General features: G+C 44.9%; 2 protein-coding genes across 3 annotated transcripts in view; both read right to left on the bottom strand.

The window, feature by feature from the left end:
* The window catches only part of LOC118558327, a 254,277-nt gene extending 239,854 nt beyond the window's left edge, over positions 1-14,423 (bottom strand). The window contains exons 1-3 of the mRNA XM_036128842.1: positions 14,006-14,423; positions 12,829-13,187; positions 11,596-12,038 (exon numbers count right to left, since the gene is read on the bottom strand). Of these exons, the coding sequence (XP_035984735.1) occupies positions 11,596-12,038; positions 12,829-13,187; positions 14,006-14,302 (1,099 nt within the window). The 5' untranslated portion in view covers positions 14,303-14,423. The remainder of the gene's footprint in view (positions 1-11,595; positions 12,039-12,828; positions 13,188-14,005) is intronic.
* LOC118558308 lies at positions 9,418-10,560 on the bottom strand. Of its 2 annotated transcripts, XM_036128833.1 has the most exons (3): positions 10,070-10,560; positions 9,807-9,979; positions 9,418-9,716 (listed from the first exon to the last, which is right to left on the bottom strand). In XM_036128833.1, exons 1-3 carry the CDS (start codon positions 10,123-10,125, stop codon positions 9,433-9,435), a joined length of 513 nt encoding a protein of 170 aa, XP_035984726.1. In that variant the 5' UTR covers positions 10,126-10,560; the 3' UTR covers positions 9,418-9,432. The 2 variants fall into 2 exon arrangements, with proteins under 2 accessions (XP_035984726.1, XP_035984725.1); XM_036128832.1 differs by having other exon boundaries at positions 9,418-9,979.
* Positions 14,424-20,836: the final 6,413 nt, after the last annotated feature.

Genomic DNA, 20,836 nt, shown 5'->3' with positions numbered 1-20,836 from the left:
GCAGATTTGAGAACCTTTTCGACCAAATCTACTGGTACCAGGTACGGAGGAATCCGTCCTTCAGCAAGGCTATTTATGGATGAGCTAACCTCTCGAGTGAGGTCCTGCATTAAATCTCTAACAACCTGAGTATACATCATGTCATTCTTTACCACTTCTGTGAGCGTTTCCAAAGCAATGCATGGTGTTATGGCTGAGTGTGAAATTATAGACGTGAAGTTATGTATGGACACTTGCTTTATTAGTGCATATTTAAAGTGTCCTGATTGAACATGCACTTGTCCTATTTAATGCTATGCATCGTTCTCTTCGGCGGGGGCGGAGTTAGGCTCCGTTCCCTGTGAGGAGAGTTTAGTGGACGGTTTAGTTTGGTTCGCTTGAACCCATGTGTACTCTGGACTTTGCACGCTGGCTTCTAGGTTCTTTCGAGGCCACGCGAAAGTCGTTCGGGGACGGTCTTTTAAGTCAGTGACGCACTGGTGGGCAGTGTAGACGGTTGTCATACTGACGTCTTCGGGCTGGTAGATGAGATTCAGGGGAAGTGTCCTTTGCCTTCCTGTCATCATCTGGAAAAGTGTCACCCCTGTGGAGCATGGTGAGGTAGAGCGGACTAGCATTAGGACCAGGGGAAGCTTTGCATCCCGGTCCCCGTCATGGCTACTGGCATGTTCCTTTGACATGCTGGCCACGGTGCAGCTCATTCGCTCCACCTGTCCGGATGACTGTGGGCGGTAGGTGATGTGGAATTTAACTTCCACGCCCAACATGTTGAAAAGCACGGTCATAATGTTTGACGTTCCTCTGTCCGAGTTGATGGACAGGGGAAGGCCCCACCAGCTGAAAACGTGATTTAGCAGCAGGGCTGCTGTGGTGACAGCGGTGTCATTCAGTGCCGGCAAACATTCGACCCATTCTGTGAAACTGCCTGTTATTGTCAAGAGATATTTGTTATCTCTTAACGATTCAGGGACTGGGCCGATCCAGTCAATCTGCAAATGTGACCACGGAAATATAACCCCCCTTTGCTGAAGCAGGGCTCGGTTTAGTGGTCGTGTGGGTTGTAACTGGCTGCAGGTTAAGCAGCCTTGTACATACTCCTGGGTGTCCTGGGCCGTTGAAGGCCGGGACGTCACCTGTTGGGGAGTTTTCAGATTAGCTTTGCAGCTTCTGTGTCCTCCTACTGGTGAGTCATGGATGTGTGTCAGTGGGATCCCAAGTTCGTTTGAATCTTTGGGCTGAATGGGCTGAAACTCATAAAACAGCTCCTTAAGTGCTGTTTCCTCTGTTTCAGTGGTCAGTGCATCAGCTTTTTCCAGCTGTTGCATGATTTCTGTTTCGAAGCCAGGGCAGGGCTCAGTGGGTGAGTCCCAATTCTCTGGTTGATTTGGTGCTGGTTCTGTTGGGTTGGTTGCTATCGCATACACCAACAGATTTCCTTCAGCTTCAAGCGTTGCACCACAAATGGATCCAGCAGGCCGAGCTTCATGTCGCCTGATTTGGATCATGCTGGAAGGAAAGGTAAACACGGTGTCTGGAGAGTCCTGTCTGCCAGTCAAGAATAAGGGCAGGTCTCCGATGACGGGAATGCTCAACTCAAAGTCGTGGAAAGAGCTTTCGATGAGCACCCCAAGAGGTTTCTTCGCCACCACTTGGATCGGCATGCGAGTTGGATTCTCCACTAAAAGGTAAGCTGAGCGGTTGTTCAGCTCAAGCAGGGGTGTGTCAGAGGATTTGGAAATCGGCTCTGTGGAAGGCAGAAATGGTGCTAAAAGTTCTTTGGGCTCCTCAGAGCATGTCACCTGGTTGATAGGGACGGACAGTCCACTTCCAGAAGTGAGGGGCTTTGGAGTCCCCACTTGGGCCCAAAGATGACCATGATAGCAGTCAATGAGTGGGGCTAACCTGTTCAACAGGTCCTGACCCACAAGAAAAGGTTCTGTGTCCAAAGTACATATGTAGATGGGGTGCACCAGGGTCATGTCACGGAAAGTGATGTCTAACCACGCCCGTTTGGTGATGCATGACTGATCCTGAGTGTAGCTGGTGATGCCCACGTTACAGGTCTCCACCTGGAACGGTTTCCCAAAAGACACCATAGCTCTGGTCACCTCATCAAACAAATCTGAGCACATTAGACTGATCTCGGAACCCGTGTCTAAAAGAGCATTTGCAGTTACACATCCTCCGATAACTGTCGAGCAGTATAAGCGGTGTGCATTTTCATGATGGTTTAGCTCACCTAGAAACCTTAGAAAAGGGGCTTTCTGATCACCTGCTGATGGGATCTTAGAAGGTTGTTGGTGATTTTTCGGTTGGTCCCCCCCTTTAATCAGATAAACTCTGTTAGAAGGGGAAGCCTGTTCCACGCCTAGTCATGCTGGCTGGGGTTTTGGGCCTGGCTTACCTGGAGGGTCGACAGGATTGGATGATGGCTGGGACGGCTGCGGCGCGATCTGACGCACTGTTTCGGCTAGCAACCTGCGAAAAGTCTCCTCTATCTCCTTTCTCATTGACTCCTCCATGCGCAGGTTCCAGCCTTTGTTGTCATGTGTGCTTTTCGACCTTTCTGGCCAGTCAGTTTGCTTACCGTCTCGGGCTGGATCCGGCCTGTGCCATTTTTGAAACCTCTCACCTTCCATGCTGCCATGCTGACCTCTCCTATCCTGGGAAGCTTTCTTCTGCTGCGGCTCAAAACCATGTTGCTTCTTAGGACCAAATCTAGTTTTAGGTTTGAAGGGAGGCATCTCATGTCCCTCCAGACCTAAACTCTTTTCTGGTTCGGCTTGAATCTGCAGAACCTTTTTATCACTATCGGCTCCTTTGTTGGGCCGGACACGTGTTTCCCATGCCACCTGCGCGTATTTCCTGATTTCCTGCATGGTAAGTTTCTTGGTTCTACAATGCATGGTAACCTCATAACGCACGCTTTCATGAAGATTATGGAGGAACAAAGATTTGAAAGTGTGGTCTTCCTCCAAGCCGGGAGCATTTCGTCCCTGAAAGTAAGCAGCCCGCAAGCGACGGTAGTACTCTTTTGGTGCTTCAGTTCTCTTTTGCTGAATTGCAAAAGCTCCAAGAGTGGCCGAAGCTGGGTCTGTAAACGCCGAATATTCTTCTCTTAAAGCCTGACAAAGAGCTGAATAACGGTCACGTGTAGCTGGAGGGAGGCTTTCTATGAAAACATGGACACTTCTGGACGTGGTTTTCCAGATAAGCTTCAACTTTTCTCGAGCTGAGGGGCTATATAAGTCTAGCAGACAGCGCTCTACCTCTCTGAGATAGTCATCAATGGTGGATTCTGTATTGCTAGGATCAAAACGCTCTATGTCTCGGGCCAGGGACTCAAGTTGACGCATCCGCAGTCCCTGTTCAGGGATCGGAGCTGGTCCATCTGAGTCCTCTCCTGACGACTCTTGCCTGTGGTAACCAAGATGGGAGGGAGGCTCCAGTTCTGACCACCTACCTGGCGGAGGCGGCCGTTCGTGGGATGCCGGGGGACCCTCCCTGTCATGAACTCTTGTCTGTGGACGCAGTTCAGAGGAGTGGGGTTCCCCTGTGTCCCAGGAACGGTGCTCTCGTCGCCCTGGTGGGGGGAAAAGATCATAGCGAGCCGTGTCAGGGATCAGGTGGGAAGCAGGTGTTTTCCCATGATTTACATCATGTGGATCAGTCCTGATTGCCACCGTAAGTTGTTTAGGCATTTCTTTCTGTATCACACTGCTATATCTGTCCTGACCTTCGCTTACCCTTCGCTCAGAAGGTGTCTGAGGGCCCAGTTCATCCAATGTCCTCCAGGTGTGATCTCCATGTTTTCCTTTGGAGTTCTCACACTCAGATCCTTCTGTCTGCAAGCTAATGCGATCCTCCTCTCGCTCCTCTGTGGGATGACAGCTGCCCTGAACACTTGTCTGTTCTAGCTCCCTAACTCTTTCCTCAGCTGCGATCCGCATCTCAACCTCTCTGTTACGCAGATCGGTCTCTAGCGTTAACCTTCGGTGGTATAACGCAGTTAATTCACCCAAAACATCTGCTACCAATCTATGTTTAGGTTTGCTCTGGACCTCCTCCACCAATTCCTGAATTCTCCTCTCACAGTCCTTTATGTTAAACTGATTCAGACGGGTTTGTTCGTCCGGTGTCATTTTAAGCAGTGAGCTAATGACATCCTGGGCCTCCATTCCAATGGAATGGTTTGGACCTTCAGCTCCTTTGACTGAAGAACCGCTACTATCCATTCTTTGTCAGCTATGGATAACAACACAACAGGTAACAACCTGTAGTTTAGCTCAGCGCTAAACAACAGACAACAAATAACAACGCTGTATTCTAGCTTAGCACTAGGTAACAACGCATACACTTTAATTTAGCTCAGCGCTAAACAACAACTGCTAACAACAACTGTTAAGTGGCTTCACTTTAACTGTTAACAGCAAACACGCACTATGACTGGCACTTTAACTGCAGTAAGTGGGTTCAAATACGTGCGTTTAATTAGGCTGCGCAGGGGAGAATCAACCCTGCGACTTACAACTCCTTAGTTTTAGGAACGGTTAATATGCTTGTTTAACTTTGAGAATATTTACTTTGAGTGACATGGACCACTAACCTTTCGGCCAGTAATTAAATGATAAAGCTGTGGCTTTGTTTGTGATGCAAGTTATTTCAGAACAGGTGCTCTACACATGTGTGGAAAATAGCAGTGTCTTGGAGCTTCAGAGGTGGCAAAGAATGACAGTTAAAAACCGCTAAATTGCAACCTTAGTTTCAAAATCACAGCTCAATTTTGACCACTTATGATGAGCAGAAGGGGGATAAGGGAGGAAAGAGAAAAAAAAAATGAATAAAATAAAATAAAAAAAGACAAAGGGGCGTAACCGTAAGGTAAGTTTAAAGAAACTGACTTTCAAAACTGTCCCTCCGGGACACTGAGCGATCTAAGCTGTCTTTAAAACCGTGACTGCAACTACCTATCCTGGCCACCAGATGGAGGCAGGGTCTCTCTTTTCAAAGCAGAACACGACACAGACTCTGATTGACAAGTAGCAGACGCTGGCTGCTGTGTATTTCAATCTAGCTGACTTCCAGTCCAGAAATCAATATTCAAACCTCAGGTTAACAACCTCAAACCACCACAAACACGTATATATTTAGTAATGATACCTCCTTAATCAATTATGACTGAATAGTCCTTTTGGCAAGGTGAGCAGTCAAAATGCTGGAATATGGATTGTGTTCATTCAATTCATAAGTTGCTGGTTATTCGATTTAGTCTAAAGGAACGCCAATAAGTAGACTCCAGCCCACACCGGGAAAAGCCAATTTATGCTATGCCATAAGCTGGTTGAATATGCTTATTATTATTATTAATTATAATTTGGTATTATAATTTAAATAATAAATCATTCAACTCAAAATTTCGCTATAACAAATATAGTTCAAATGGTGGTGATGTTAGCTATAAGCTTATAAGTATTTATACCACTAATGCATTAGTTAACTTTCTGTTATGAACTCATTTATGCTGGAATAAATGATCAGGTCGGACTGTTAACCGACCAGGTTTATCCAGCAGGCTGTGAGAACCCCAATGTAACTGCAATTAGAGTTTAAATCCTTATTCCTTATCACCATCCAATGATATTGTCTCTGTATTAATGTCAGATGTTAACTCCAAAGGAGGTTAGCTCTGATTTCTGAATACCCAGGCAACTGTGAATTGGACTGAACACAAAACAATGTCTATTCCGCAGTGGTTGGTTTTATTGAACCAAAAGCAATTCCCTGTTACAGTAATTCTCTGATTCAAACAACTTTGGAATTCTTACTCATTACTAAACTAAAACATGCAAAATATATATGTGGAAATAAAGAACAAAACAAAAATAAACAATGGATTAAAATGAGCGGTTAGCAGATCTTAACTTAACTCAAAGTTGTTTAACACCGCCCTCGAAACATCGGCATTTGACGTATCAGCATTGATAGACAGAACAGCTTCGGGAATCTCACTGGACGCTTTGATGTCTTACACAAAGCTAGTTCAGCTAAGCTACCTACAGTTCAGATACACGTGACCCTCCCAAGATGGCTGCTACGATGACGTATGAGGGGAGGTCCTAATGACGTAACCACGCTTACGCTGATAGGATAATGCCTCGCTTCGAGAGGGGGGGGGCAGCTAACTGGGAGTTTAAAGCAAAGCCCGCGACTTGAGCTCGGACAAAGAAATTAAACTGATAAGAAGCGAAAAGAGAGAGAGGGGGGAAGCAGGGAAGAAGGTGAAAAGAAATAAATCGGTAACCCACGGCGGGGTTCTTGATGGATCACAAATCAACACAGCAAATCAATTGTACAATCAGCACATACAAAGAAAATGTTCAGCAAAATAATTCCAACTTCGTCGTGGAATAAAAGCATTAACCAACACCTACAAAGTTCTACGCCTGCCCAGGCACTTCTAAACACCCTGTTGGTGAGACAGAAATAAAAGGGGAGAGTCCGTTACTTTGAGATGCCTCGGGGCTGGTCCGGAGCGCTCCCGAGTGTTGCGGCTTCCTGGATGCGTCTTGACGAGCGCAGTTATCCGCAGGTTGCAGCGGGACCGGGATGGGAAGAAGCTGCTTCGTTTCTTCCTCCGGGTCCACAGTCGCTTTGTTGGCCAGACAAAGCGGGGTCCTCTTCGATCACTGGGAGATATGGCGTCTCTCAGTCTTTTGATCAGAGGGAATTTAAAAGTACTTATTTTAGTCGACCTCCTGTCTGCACAGGGAATAGTTTGGCTTCGAAAAAAAAACTCTCGGTCCAGCGAGGAATTCGAGCACGTGTTGTGGGATCACTCCAACGGAAACAGCTGTGTCTTCTCGGGTTGGCTAAAGCCAGGGAAGAAGGAAGCTCATCGTGTGTGATCGGCTTTTATAGCCATCACTATAGCAACCTTATCTTGATCGGCGGCCATTTTGCCGTGTTGCGTGATGGGAGTTGGTGGCCATTTTGACCACATTGCATCATGGGTAACGCAGTCCGTTACGTCCCGAATTGATGCCGTTTCCTTGATCGGCGGCCATTTTGCCGTGTTGCGTGATGGGAGTTGGTGGCCATTTTGACCACATGAGTTGGTGGCCATTTTGACCACATTGCATCATGGGTAACGTAGTCCGTTACCGCTTTCTGTCACGTCTGAACTGGCACAACAATACGAAGGCTGCTGCTCTTGATGGCTTTTTCCCAGTGGTTTGTAATGTTTGTTGGAAGCCCTTTTCAGCCGCCTCACACAAAGTGATAACATCTGGTGATGGTAACACCAGCCCACCCTGGTTTTTTTTCGCTGGATCAGCGAGTTCTGCATGAGCACTGATGGTTGCATGCCAAGAAGAGCACCCAAACAATCTGGACACTGGATTTTCTTGCGAGCCATTCGTACGACAAAGCCAAATATGTACCCAACTGCAGCCACCTTGTATGCTGATAAAACTGGTAAGGTAGGTGCTTCGGCATAGTCATTTTCTTCTGGCTCATCCAACAGTATGTTGTAGCGCCTTACGAGAGTCGCAGCAACATCTGTTTTTTCATGACAGTGCATGTCACTGTTTCCTGGAAGAATCGCAGTGCTGTCTAATGGCGTACAGTTACCCCTGGCCTTCACCTCATGGCGCATTAACAACCTTTTGTATGCAGCAGCAAACTGTCTGGCTGTAGGGTTGTTGTTGCTACCCTCTGCTGATTGCACTGCAGAGAAAAACAGTTCCAAATGGTCCTGACTGAGTTTATAGGTTAACAAATAACTCAGGGTGTTATCTGTGACCAGACTGGGAAATAGGTTTTGTACACTCAATATTGCCAACATGAAGCCAAGAAATGGGGTTTTCCTCCTTGTTTGATGTAGAGGTGTCCCAGTGGCATCTTTGAGATTTGTTATGTAATCAAAGGTCTGTTGGAGAAATGGTCGCCAGATGTGTTGATTAGAAGTGCGCAGTGCACTCTTGTAGCCTTTTCCCAAGGGGTTCCGTGAATTTAGTATGTCAAACAGTCGATCAAATGTCACTATGAAGTTGACTGTTGTCTCACAGTCTTGAAACTGCGGAAGTTCAAGCTCATCTCGGCAAAATTGCATGGCATCTGCAACACTTGCACTGATAGTTTGCGCCGCTAGGTTTACCTTCATCTTCTGCTTTTCCCACTGCATGTGACTGCCGCGCAGCTTTTTCACCCAGTCGTAAACCTTCTAGCTCCCGGAGTTTGTGCAATTCTTCCCAGTATGACCACAGCACTTTCCCACCAGCACCATCTATTATAACACCAGTTTGGCCAATAGTGTTCCTCACAAGCTTGAGCATGTGGCAGACATCCATGACAATGTGGACCTTCTCTGTCTTGTCTACTGGGTGCCAAAACCAAGGTTGAAGATCTCCTGGAGTCATCTTCCCTCCAAGTTCTTCGATCATTGAGAAGTGACAGGATGGTCCATCTCATGTTAGAGATACCGTTCTTACACCAGTGTCATGTAACCTTCTTAAGCAATTTTTCACAATGTCAGCCCGCTCTTGTCCCGAAAGGCCATGCACAAGAAAATATCCTAGTGGTATTTTCCAGTTACTGTTCAATGCAGCTGCCATAAGAACTAACACCTCTGTAGCAACTGGAGCAGCATCATCATCATTTACTGTCTCCGCTCCAACATCCACATAACCCAAGAACTTCTTCCCATCCCACTCTATGTGCTTTCTGATGGACATTTCATCAAGCATAAGTGCACAAACTACTTTGCTGTTTTCCTCACTGGCTTTTGAAACTCTAGCTGACAAGGCACTGAAGGCTTCTTGTGTGAACCCTGGCTGTCCATCAATGCTTTGGTACCATTTCCTTAATGATGATGGGTGAGGTAATGCAAGCTGAAATGTTTTCCTTACATATCTGTATGCCTTCGCTGAATAGAAATGAAGTGTCATGGCAAATGCTCTGATCTTGGGGGAATAGGTTTCTGTTAAAGGAGTCCTCTTTTTCTTCTTGAACGCTCTCTTCATAACATCCAGTGTAACACCACTGTATGTATCTTTCAGGAGTTCAACACAGTTATGTGAAATTAATCCTTTCTTCTTCAGTTCATCAACATATTTCAGTGAATCAACTTTCTTCTTCAGCCGCTTGATTTCTGTTGCGTATACTTAAATTTTTCCTTGGTTGATGATAGGGCATCCAAAGCAACATCTAACTTCCTTTTTAAGATTCTGGGACTCTCATTGATGACATACACATGTTCTTCATCCACTACTGCATCCCCTGTTGTGCACGAGGAAATTCCTTGGTCTTGGTCAGAATGCGGAGCTAGTGTTGGTTCTTGTGTTAGCTGTCTATGCGCCGGATCCTTCCACAGTGGTTTTAGAGTCTACAACATGAAATAATTGTTAAATTTGCAAGACTAAATGTAAACATCTGTCAAGATACATTGCTGTGGCCAAACTCTTTTGTTTTTGGCTGCCCACATTTGCTGCACTTGTTAAAAGCCACTTCTCGCACATACTTTCGTTTCTGGCTCCCGGTGGCCTCCTCTTCTGCCCTGCGTCGCCTGTTCCTCTCAGTGAAGCGGGACACAGACGCAGGAGCAGTGGGTGCAGGAGCCGCCTGTGTGGCAGGTGTTAAATAAGGAGCCAGGGGAGGAGCAGCCCTGTGATGACCTGCTGCCATCACTGTCGACCCAGGGTTCAATAAAAGAAGCTGAGCTGGGATAGGAAGAGGAACTGCTGGGGTGACGGGCTGCAGGACGGTGGCACTAGCAGGTCGTCTGCCTGGCCGCAGCTTAGGAGCCTGTCCTGCTCTGTTTGGCGGGAGGGCAAACTCATGCTGGAGTCCTGAGGGGGACGGCGCTTCGTCCAGCTTCTCCCGCGGAGGAGGCAGCTGTGAGCTGGCCACAACGATGTGGTCCTCTGCAGCAAGGCCCTGGGTGAGGATACTAATCTCCTGCGTGCTCTCCCTTCGATTAAACCTGCAATCAGAAAACTGTCACCATTACAATTAAATGTGATACTTTTATTTCAAATGTCAAAGTAAAAAAAAAAAAAAGCATTATGGTTACCACTGTGTCAGAGTCCTCTGATTGAGGACAAAAAGCTGCAGAGAGGTGGCCTCCATCAGGGGGTGGCAGTCCAGCACCAGGTCTCAGATGTGGTGGTAGTCCGTGAGAACTTTGGTCCACCGAGGAAGCCGCACTCCATCCTTTTTTGTTGGAGACTTGTGCAATGAACACAATTTAATGCACAGAGCCTCAACTAGACGACTGGTGCTGGGCCACTGAGCCGGTCCCCCTGGAGGACCAATCAGGCTCCTCTTGACACTGTCCACACCCGGGGTGACGCCCGTATTCTTGGGGGCCTTAAAGCGGCCGTGTGCCAGCTTGGCTTGGTGCCTGGGTTGGTAATTGATCCTCCTCTTGTCCAGGTCAGAGGTCACAGGCAGATGACCTCTGACCTGCTGCTCGTCCAGGTAGAGAGCCTGACGCAGGGACACCAGGTACTCGGCCAAGTCCTGGACCTTATCCCAGCCTGGGATGCCGTCAGGTCCGAGGACTGCAGCCTGCATGAAAGTATTAAAATATAAAATACATTACAGAATGTAAAATCTCAGTGATGTTGCACTGAAGCTAACGTGTCGTCTACTCACGGGCCTGGTCTGCAACGCTGGACCCAGCTGATGCTGCAGGACCAGAGGCTCCAGTTGGCTGGACAGAGCGCTGCAGGGGAGGAGGCAGAGGAGGAGGCAGAGGAGGAGGCAGAGGAGGAGGCAGAGGAGGAGGCAGAGGACTCTGGTTGAGGCGCTGACGTAGATCTCCTCGGCTGGATGTGGACGGTGCAGAGGAAGAGGGGCTGGAGGCCTGCTGGACGCTGCTGTGTTCTGGAGCAAAGAGGACGGGCACGGTCAGGTTCTCGGGTTCCTCCTCCACAAAGCCTTCATCGCGCACCGCCTCATCATCCATCAGCTCCACCAGCCGATCCTCTTCCTCTGGGTTGTCCGTTACAGTCAGCGAACGACCAGACTGACTGTAAAGGTACTCCATCCCAAGAAGCTCCCCTGTAGAAGAACGCAGAATACAGATTATTAGTCAAGAATGTGAACTAAGGAAGTATTCAAACATGCACTCCATAGTGGTGGAAAGTAGCAGAGTAAAAAGTGAAAGTAGAAAGTGATGAAACTCCAGGCTCTTTCAGTCTCTGACCTGCTTTAGACTTTGTTTATTCATCAGGAAGAATAAAAACATCTTTTACCACTAAATGTGTTGCTTTGGTTTCTGTGCTTTTAAAATGGAGGATTCCTTTTAGCGCTGCATGTCAGTGTTGGTTGGTGGAAAGACGTCGGCATCAGCAAACCATGGATGCATCTCCAGAGAAACCACTAGAACAGTTTTTTCTTCTGCCAACACGTCTGAGTTAAGGTTAATCATTCTTGCCTGTATGTGACCCAGGAGGCTGGTAGCGCTCGTCCAAGCTGAGTCGGTCCATGGCCTCCCTCTCAGCGCTGCTGTAGATCCTCAGCTCACAGCTTCCTCCATGCTGACTTTTACTCTCTGCGTTTAAAACAACAACATTAAAAGATAAAATCAGCCACCTGGGATGAAGCGATTTAGATGGAGGTGGAAGGACTCCAAGGAGGTGGAGCCACGAGCACAGCGGTAGCAGCAGAGGTCCACACCACCCTTCTTCAGTGTGCCTGTCTTCAGGTAGAGAGAGAAGCCCTCTGGGTCCTGAATACAGGTGATGTGTCTCTGCTGCTCCTTCCAGACCTGCTGAATGCACTCGTGGTCCACCAGTGGTCCTCCCAGAGTGTCCCTCCCCTTCTCACTGTCCATCTCATCGACCAGGGCCTTGATCCTCCTGGCTGTCTCCTCTGCTCCCCTGGTCCTCTTGCAGCAGTGAAGAGCCAACTCCCTCCTGGTGATCATCTGGTCCAGGGCCTTCTCAGAGACTGGACCAACTCCCTGGGCCAGAAGCTGCCCCTGCTTGGCCAGCCTAAGAGCAGCAACATCTGCCGGGTCCAGCTCAGAGATGCACCTGGACAGAGTTCATGTTCTCTGTTAGACTTTAGACTTTAGACCAGGGGTGTCAAACTCATTTTGGTTGAGGGGCCGCATTCAGCTTAATCTGATCTCAAGAGGGCAACACGAGTAAACTCATTGCAAGATTAAATAAAACTAATAAAAGTGGACTTGTTGATTTTTATATTAAGTTAATTTCACTTTTACACAATATATTATGAATAACCTCAGCATTTTTAAGAAAAGTATGTGCAATTTCAACAATACTTTTACTCAGTTAAACATTTACTTGTGCATTATGCATAAGAACTGATCACAGTGATTATACAATGTTGAAAAACATTTAATAACTTTTTTTGGAACTTAAAAACACTGTCCTGCATGACAAAATACATCAAACAGATAAAAATTAAGAAATGATGATTGAAATGATTGAATTTTTCCACACCTGAAGCTTAATCTGCTAATTAAAACACAGCGCCCCTCGTGGACAATATAGGAACTGCATATTTTCAATTAAATGAAGTACATGTTTTTTTCAATAATTGTTTTATCATTCTCTTCCTTTTATCTTGTCCACTTGTGAAAGTCAAATATGATGAGCTCTTTGTGGCATCTTATTGCCACATGGTCAGACAGGACACTGGAAAAAAAAAAAAAAAAAAAAATTTTTTTTTTTTATAATGATAATGCATTTAGCCCCAGGGCCGGACTAAATTGTTTGGCGGGCCGGATCCGGCCCGCGGGCCGTATGTTTGACACCCCTACTTTAGACAATAAATATACCAACAAGATGAAGACTTTACCTGGACAGTGGAGCCATGAATATTCCATACAGCTGATGAGCCTCAGTGGTGACTCCTGCTGCAAAACGCCGCATGAAGTGCCAGATGTCCAGGCGCACCTGAAGCTCCCTCCACTCAGCGAACATGGCCCTGACCTGTGACTGTCCGTGGGGGCTGCAGCAGTCCCGCTCCACATACATTATGACAGGAGGTGCCACTCCTGCCTCCCTGTAGCGCCTCATAAGACCAGCCGCCATGGGCCACAGTCCATGGCCCTCTGCTGCTGTCAGGACCCACACCAGAACCTGGCCGTGCTCGTTGCCCACATTGGTGCACCACCCAGCTGTGTTGGCAGCTGCACCGGCCACTTTCTTGGTAACCTATGTAAAAAAAAAACCTGTAAAATAAACACACATACACCTATCTATCTAGATATATATCAGGGTTCCTACAGCATAAGGGAAGTTAAATTCAAGACTTTTTAAGACTTTTTAATGCCACTTGAAATAAAAAGTTAAGACCAACTTCACGATAAACAAGATAAACCTGGTTGCGACAACTTCACCCAAATGTTTATTTTAACATAAACCATTACTTTGTGGCCCAGTAGACATGTTTAAAAGTTTGAAAAACATTCCATATAGGAATAACGCTAAAAAACACACAAATTACAGATATATTTTTAACAACTACTGAACTGAATGCACAAACTTTGTTTTGTTCCCTACTAAAATAAACTATAAATCAGTATTAAAAACCACAACATAACCAGTGCCAACTCTTTTTCGCAGCTATGGTCCGGCCGCAACAGTTTTTATTGCTTCCGCTATCGGGACGGAACCAATAATAGTTACATTGAGCCTTTCGGTAAATTAAAAATATATATAATTGTGTCAATTATTTTACTGTTTGGTAAGGATTACAAAAACTAAATCCTATTTATGACCTGGTAAAAATTTTAAGACCTAAGAAAGACTGATTTAAGACATTTTAATGCCAATTAAGGCCTTAGTTTTATATTACAGAATTCAATGCCTTTTAAGACTTTTTAAGGATCCGCGGGAACCCTGATATATATATATATATATATATATATATATATATATATATATATATATATATATATATATATATATATATATATATATATGTGAATGAATAAAAGCAATTACAATCATTCACATTTGATTGTTTTTACCTTTTTGGTGGAGTCCATCTTGAGCACGGAGCCAAACACAGAGGTTATTCTGGCCTTTACCTCAGGCAGCCGTGACAGGACGTCCCTGGCGTACACAGCCAGAAGCCACTTGGGTTTAGGGAGGGCCGGGAGGGGCGGGGGGGCAGAGAACACTGGCGGCTCGACCAGACAGGAGTCAGTGAAGGGCTCACAGGCAGCAAAGTAGTCCAGCGTGCGGCGGGTCCACGCTGCGCTGTGCTCCTCTTGCAGCTTCTTGTGAAGCTGCGTGACGCTGTTGCCCTGAGTTCTCTCCCGCATCAGGATGACCACTCTGTAGTCACATGAGTCGCTACGCTACAGACAGGAAAAGAGCTCTGCTCAGTGTTTATTAAAGGGATGCAGGACATTTTCCACCATTTAGTTTAGTGCAGCACAAGCATATTATATGCAGCACAAGCATATTATAGAACAGTGGTTCTCAACCGGTGGGGCGCGCCCCCCCGGGGGGGCGCCGACACTCTCCCGGTGGGGCGCGAGTAGGCTACAGGATGGGAGTGGAAAAAAATTGGAAAAAAAAAATTTGCACTTTTTTTTTTATCACTAAACTACTTTCATAAAAAGTTAAAGTTTTGTATATACATAACTCCTGAATAAAAATTAAAATGTGTTTGGACTGATTTAAAAAAAAAAAGTTTTGAACAAATTTGATTGTTTTGTCGATAGTGAGCGCAAATGCAGGTGATAAGCGGTTTTCATCCGGGTTTTTCGCGCATGCGCGCCGGACTGGAAGGAAGCTGACGAGTTCTCGGCATATTTTTCTTCTTTAGATAACGTATCACAAGATCGTTTTAAGAGTAAGTTGATGGTTGATGGTATCATATTGCCAGATTTATACAGCAAAAGCCTGAAGGGACGGAGCGAGTCTGTGAAATGCTGGCCAAGGCTTGTACGGCGACATAGGTAGTATAGCTGCCTTATAAACACGGCAGGCAATACACATGAGAGAGCATGGAACCATGAACCCACTGGACGGCTAAGAATTATTTTATATCGGGACATAGACACCAGCAACCCCCGCGACCCCATGAGGGATTAAGCGGGTCAGAAAATGGATGGATGGACGTTCAGACATGTTTGTTTAATATCAGAAAGCGGACACACAGCGGACACACAGCGCTTCAGCAAAGAGGACGAACCGCCCGGTAGGTTTAAACAAACATTGTTCACTAAGGATTATTTCGGTGTTTTTGTCCTATTAATCCTTTTCACAGACTCATGCCAGAGGGTTTGCATACATTGTACATGTATGTATATAAAAAAAAAATCGCCGTAGTTAGCAGCTGTAGTGCAGACCGCGGTGAAGTTAGCTTGACATTGGACATTCAACCTCCGCGGAGTCAGCGGGATCTAGCTCACGGTTGATCCGGTTGAAGGACTCCGATTTCGGCTAGCGTGTCTCAGCTGCTCCCTTCTCCCATACGCGGTGGGACCGTCAATAAATCCGATTTGATTTTTGTTTCTCAAGACGCTCCGCTGACGCCGCGGAGCTTGAATGTCCATGTCAAGCCAACTTCACCGCGGTCTAGTGCAGGGCAGAAAGTAGCGCTACATACTTGGCCGGTGGATTAAAAGGTCCGAAGGAAATGGGATAAATTCGTAAAAGAAACGCGAAAGGACTGGATTGCCAGCAGTGACAAAGTGTTTTATGCAATTCACACTTCACAAGCGAGGATTGTGAGGGGTACTTACAATGGAGCATGGCTCTATGTCTTAGCAACGTTAGATATAGTCTCCTCAGGTTCACCTTGTTCAAACTCCGTTTCTTCGTATATATATTCCTTATCTGAGTCGCCGATGCTTGAGGGGGAGTTTGAAGATGTATCAGACATTTTTTTAATTAATTTTTTTGTACGTAGAGTAAGAGTTATTAATAAAATTGAACAAATCGGCAGCAAAAGACGTAGTATTTGCAGGCTGATGCACGGTACTAGTTCTGTTTGTGACGTCGCATTCCGGAACAACCCGAATGCAGAACGTTCGTGCTCTTTCGCTTATACAGCAAGTTTTATCAAAATTACTTCCAAACGGCGCACATAATTCACATATAATATACATTTCTTTACTCTGGTGACTATTTGAATGCATCTGGCAAAAAATACGTTCAGTCCAAGAGTTAGACTAGTAATGATAATAGGCCAACTGATAATAATAATAATGATAATAATAATAACAACAACAATAAAGCATGTAACCTCATAATTATATAGCAATAGCCTTGTAATAATGATAGTCATATAATACTCATATAATATTATAATAATAATAATAATAGTAATAATAATAATAATAATGCCTGCAAGCTCACATTAGAAGTCTGGTGCTACTGCCAATTATAGCAATAGCCTAGTAATGATGATAGGCCTACTGATGATGATGATAATAATAATAATAATAATAATAATAATTAAAAAAAAGCATGTAACCTCACAATTATATAGCAATAGCCTAGTAATGGTGATAGGCCTATACTACTCATAATAATAATAATAATAATAATGCCTGCAAGCTCACATTAGAAGTCTGGTGCTACTGCCAATTATAACAATAGCCTAGAAATGACAATAGGCCTACCTACCGCTACTGATGATGGTAATAATAATAATGTGGGCCTAAAAATAATAGCCTAGGGCTATCTATCTATCTATCTATCTATCTATCTATCTATCTATCTATCTATCTATCTATCTATCTATCTATCTATCTATCTATCTATCTATCTATCTATCTATCTATCTATCTATCTATCTATCTATCTATCTATCTATCTATCTATCTATCTATCTATCTATCTATCTATCTATCTATCTATCTATCTATCTATGCAAGGTAGAGCAAGCTAACATGTGAACTGTGGAGCTGGAATGTTCCAGATGCTGGAAAAGTGCAGAAATCAACGTTCCAGAGCCGTTGTTCAGGAACCAGAAGCTGCTCTCACATCAGTTTTAGTCCAGATGTTTGTGTTGCACTAAAAGCTGAAAAGATGAAAGCCATGAGTTGCTTTTAAAAGCAGAAGCTTCATGTTTCTACTGTGCTGTGTGTGATGTGTTGCCAACAATCAATGAGCTTCATGGAAGGAAAGAACGTCTGAGTCGCTGCTTTGATTTTCTTTTGCAGCTTTTCTCTGACTTCTAACTTCAGCTTTAAGCAACAGTTCTGGTTGCTGCTGAAGCTCAGAAATCTGATCCACACTTGGAGCTTTTTACTAAAAGCCATTTTCCATCAATACACACAGAACTGTTAGAGGCTTTTTCTTTGTGCTTAGAAATCAAATGGAGTTGATTCAGATCAAGTCCTGCTGGGTGCGCTCCATTGAGCCCACCTGAACACCACTGGATGGGAGGAGTGAAGATTTCAGAGCTTTCCCTCTAAAGAAGCACAGCTCTTCACAGCTCTGAGAGACATTTTCTTCACAAATCCCAGTCAGTGGCATCTGCAGACCTGATCACATCCAAACATCCCATTTTTCAGGACTCAATCGTTTCACCTGTGCAATTGTTCCAGCTGCTGTGGGAAGAATCCAGCTGTGAACATCTGGAGCTTTAATGTGCCGCTTCTCTCCTCCCAAACATCCAGCCTCCACCTGTGGAGAACAGCTGGAAAACAGCTGCAGGTGGAAAGAAGGAGTTTGGACCAAGCTGCCTCCTCTCTGCTCTTTTCTCTGACTCTGACTTTAAATTCACTTTGATGGTTTGAAATGAAATCAGGGTTTCAACCTGGATCTTCAGAACATCCTCAGCTGATGCTGATTTTAACCAGAGACTGTCGACACTCTGCTCAGCAGCACTAAAATAAGGAGAAATAATTCTCTAGGAGCTCTAGTAATAATCTGCATTAGAACAACGGCTCATTTTAGCAGCAGCAGTGTGCTGATATTAAGGACTACAGTTTACTTTGTTACTTTGATGCATTTTTATCATTATTTGCTGTTAGTTTGTATTTTTAGTGGATTCTTGGTTTTTATCTTGTTTTTCTGTTTCTGTTTTGATGCCATAATTCCAGCAAAGCATCAACTAATTGTTGTTTAGTGTTAAAGGGCTAAAAATGGTTAAAGTGCAGATTGTCATGTGATCAGCAGCTCCTTGCAGCTACTGAGCCTCTGACCTGCTGTGGAAGCAGAAAGGATGAACTTAGTTTTTCACTCACTGCTTCAGGGTTCTGCTTCTGGTTCTGTTCACTAAATAATGACCCAATGGAATCTGTGCTGCTGTTGTATTTCCCTCATTTTAAGAGCTGCTGAGGAACAGATGATCTTTTATTCATGTCCTGATAAATGAAAGCTTAGAACTGACTGTGGTTCTGCTCACTTTTTACCATCACTGACATGTTTGGATCATTTAAAAACGCAGCAAATGGGTTTAATAATCAGACATCATGCAGTTTATCTTTTCACCAGCAGAGGGAGACAAATCTCCAGCAATGAAGAGTCCAGTTGGTTCCCAGTTAAAGCAGGTTGTGGTTCCATCAGAGCTGAACAGAAGCTGGATCAGCAGAACAACAATGAAGCCATTTAAACAGCAGCAGAGTGTTTGTGTTCACACTGGGAGTCATGAGAAGGCTTCATGTCTTCAGACGTCAGCAGGTGAACTTTCCTCTGACTCCCACTCAGCCAGACCAGTCTGAGCAGTTCCTGCAGCAGGAAGCAACCAGCAGCTCTGTTCTCTGGGCTCATTTCTCCTCAGGACGCCATCAGGAAACATTTTCAGCACAACTTCTCTCCTTTCTCATCAAGACTTTATCAACCTGCCTCTGATATCACTGCAGACGCTCTGCTGACTGTTTTAGTCTGAAAGGAAAACTACAAACCAGGTGAGCTGTAACGTCATGAGTTATGCAACGTTCCCAACTGTAACTTTCACTTTGAACTCACCTGTCCAGGTGAGGCACCCAGTCTGATTCTACGGTGGTTCTGTTTGGTCTCAGTCTGTTGTTCAGATCTTGTTCTTCAGCACTTTGGAGCGTCTGAACAAACTGTAAGTTTGCTTTGTTTCCTACCAGAACTTTGTCTTGAGGAACTTTCCTCTTTGTTTCTGCTCTCTGATGTCTGGAGAACATGTTCACTTCTGATTTCAGCACAAAGTTTAATCTCTGCTGTCTGAAGACTAATCTACAGGATTATTAGATTATTGATGAACTGGAACCAAACAACATGATGAACAGCTGATGTTTCTTTGTTTTCTTTACTCAACAAACTGCTGCATGTTTTATTTCCTGGAATCAAACTCTGGTCTCCCGTTAAAGTCAGACACAACAGCTTCCTGTGAGTCCTTTCAAAATAAAATCAATGTTAAAATGTGTTTGATTTAGTCAGATTTTTAAATAGTTCAGCTTTGATGCAGCTGATATTCCACTTGTAGAGTTTGATGATTGTGAAATAAAATAGTTGCTGATGTTCAGTCAGAGTGAATCAGTGTCAGTGGATGAAATGTTGCTCCATGGCTCCATCTAGTGGACTGATAGTAGAAGTACAGCAGCTGATGGCAGCTTCCTCTGCCTCTCACTGCTGTCTGACTGCATTCAACTGACACTGATATGAAGCAGAGAAGAAGAGCCAATCAGAGGAGGAGCAGCTGATCTTTTTCCAGCACTAATGATGTAAAGGATGATCAGAGTTGATGTGCAGATGAATGATTTGTGTTTCCTCTGCAGGTGAAGGTAGAAAGTGTGTGTGAGCTGATGTGGATGTGAATTCAGCAGCATGGATCAGTGTGAGGACAGAGAGGAGGGAGTCCCTCCCTCTAAAACCACTCTGTGTGGGGAAGCTGAGAGCCAGAGCCACGCTCAGAGGTGAGATCAGCATCTCTAAGTGTCCAGAGCCCTTTTCACACAGCGTTCTCACTATATCAGGCCAGAAGAGACCAAGTGGTCCTGAAGCTGCTGCTGTTCCTCTTTGCTGCTTCATCCAGACTGAACAGAGCAGCTCAGCATGGTAGCAGTGGGTTCTGACAAACAGCAAGTCAGTGTTGCACAACCAGCTGAGTGACACCAGCCTGTTGCTTAGAGCTCTGGGTTCCAGCAGGACACATCTGGAAAAACTCACCAACTTCCAGAACATTTCCTGGACCTTGATGACCAACATGTGTTCAACATTATTCATCCTAGAAAGAAGGACGGCTGATCAGACATTTATTGAAGAAACTTTACATTTATTTTCTGTCTAAATACGAACCAGACCAACAGAACCAGCTGGTTCCTCTATGTATGTTTTAAAATAAGTTTTATTCTCACAGGACCCCTGAAGGAATGACACATAAACATCAATCAGCACCAGAACCCAGCTGTGTGTCCTTTAAGAGCGACAGGTCAATTGATCGTCTCATTGACTTCAGATCTTCAGGACCTCCATCCTCAGAGAGGTGAGCTGTATCTAACTGCTGTAACTGTGGAAACTGAGTCAGTCTGAAATGTTTTTATTCCAACATGTGTTTAACGTGAGCTCAGCTCTTTTTCCCACATTTCTATGTTCATATGTGAAGCGGTGTGTGTTGGATGTTCTCCAGAACCACAGCAGTGAAAGTGGAAAGAATGGATGTTGTTGGAGGCGTCCTGGATGCTGCTACATCATGTTTAACAGCTCTGATCTGTTTGCTTTTGGGCCTCATTGATTAGTCGCCATCATTAAACACTTTTCTCTGCTTAAAGTCAAAGATTTAGTTTGGACTGGAGCTCACTCTGATTGGTTCTGTTCCATGTTAATGAGCTAACTGGACTCTTTAGTCCCTCTCCCATATTCATAGTGATTGAATCAAATCCAACATGGAACCAACTGGACTTTCTTTCTTTGTTCCTGAACCA

Source organism: Fundulus heteroclitus, unplaced genomic scaffold (assembly GCF_011125445.2).
Source record: "Fundulus heteroclitus isolate FHET01 unplaced genomic scaffold, MU-UCD_Fhet_4.1 scaffold_122, whole genome shotgun sequence".
Classification (NCBI taxonomy): domain Eukaryota; kingdom Metazoa; phylum Chordata; class Actinopteri; order Cyprinodontiformes; family Fundulidae; genus Fundulus; species Fundulus heteroclitus.
Note: the sequence above shows the minus strand (reverse complement) of the source record. Positions and strands in the feature narration are given on the sequence as shown.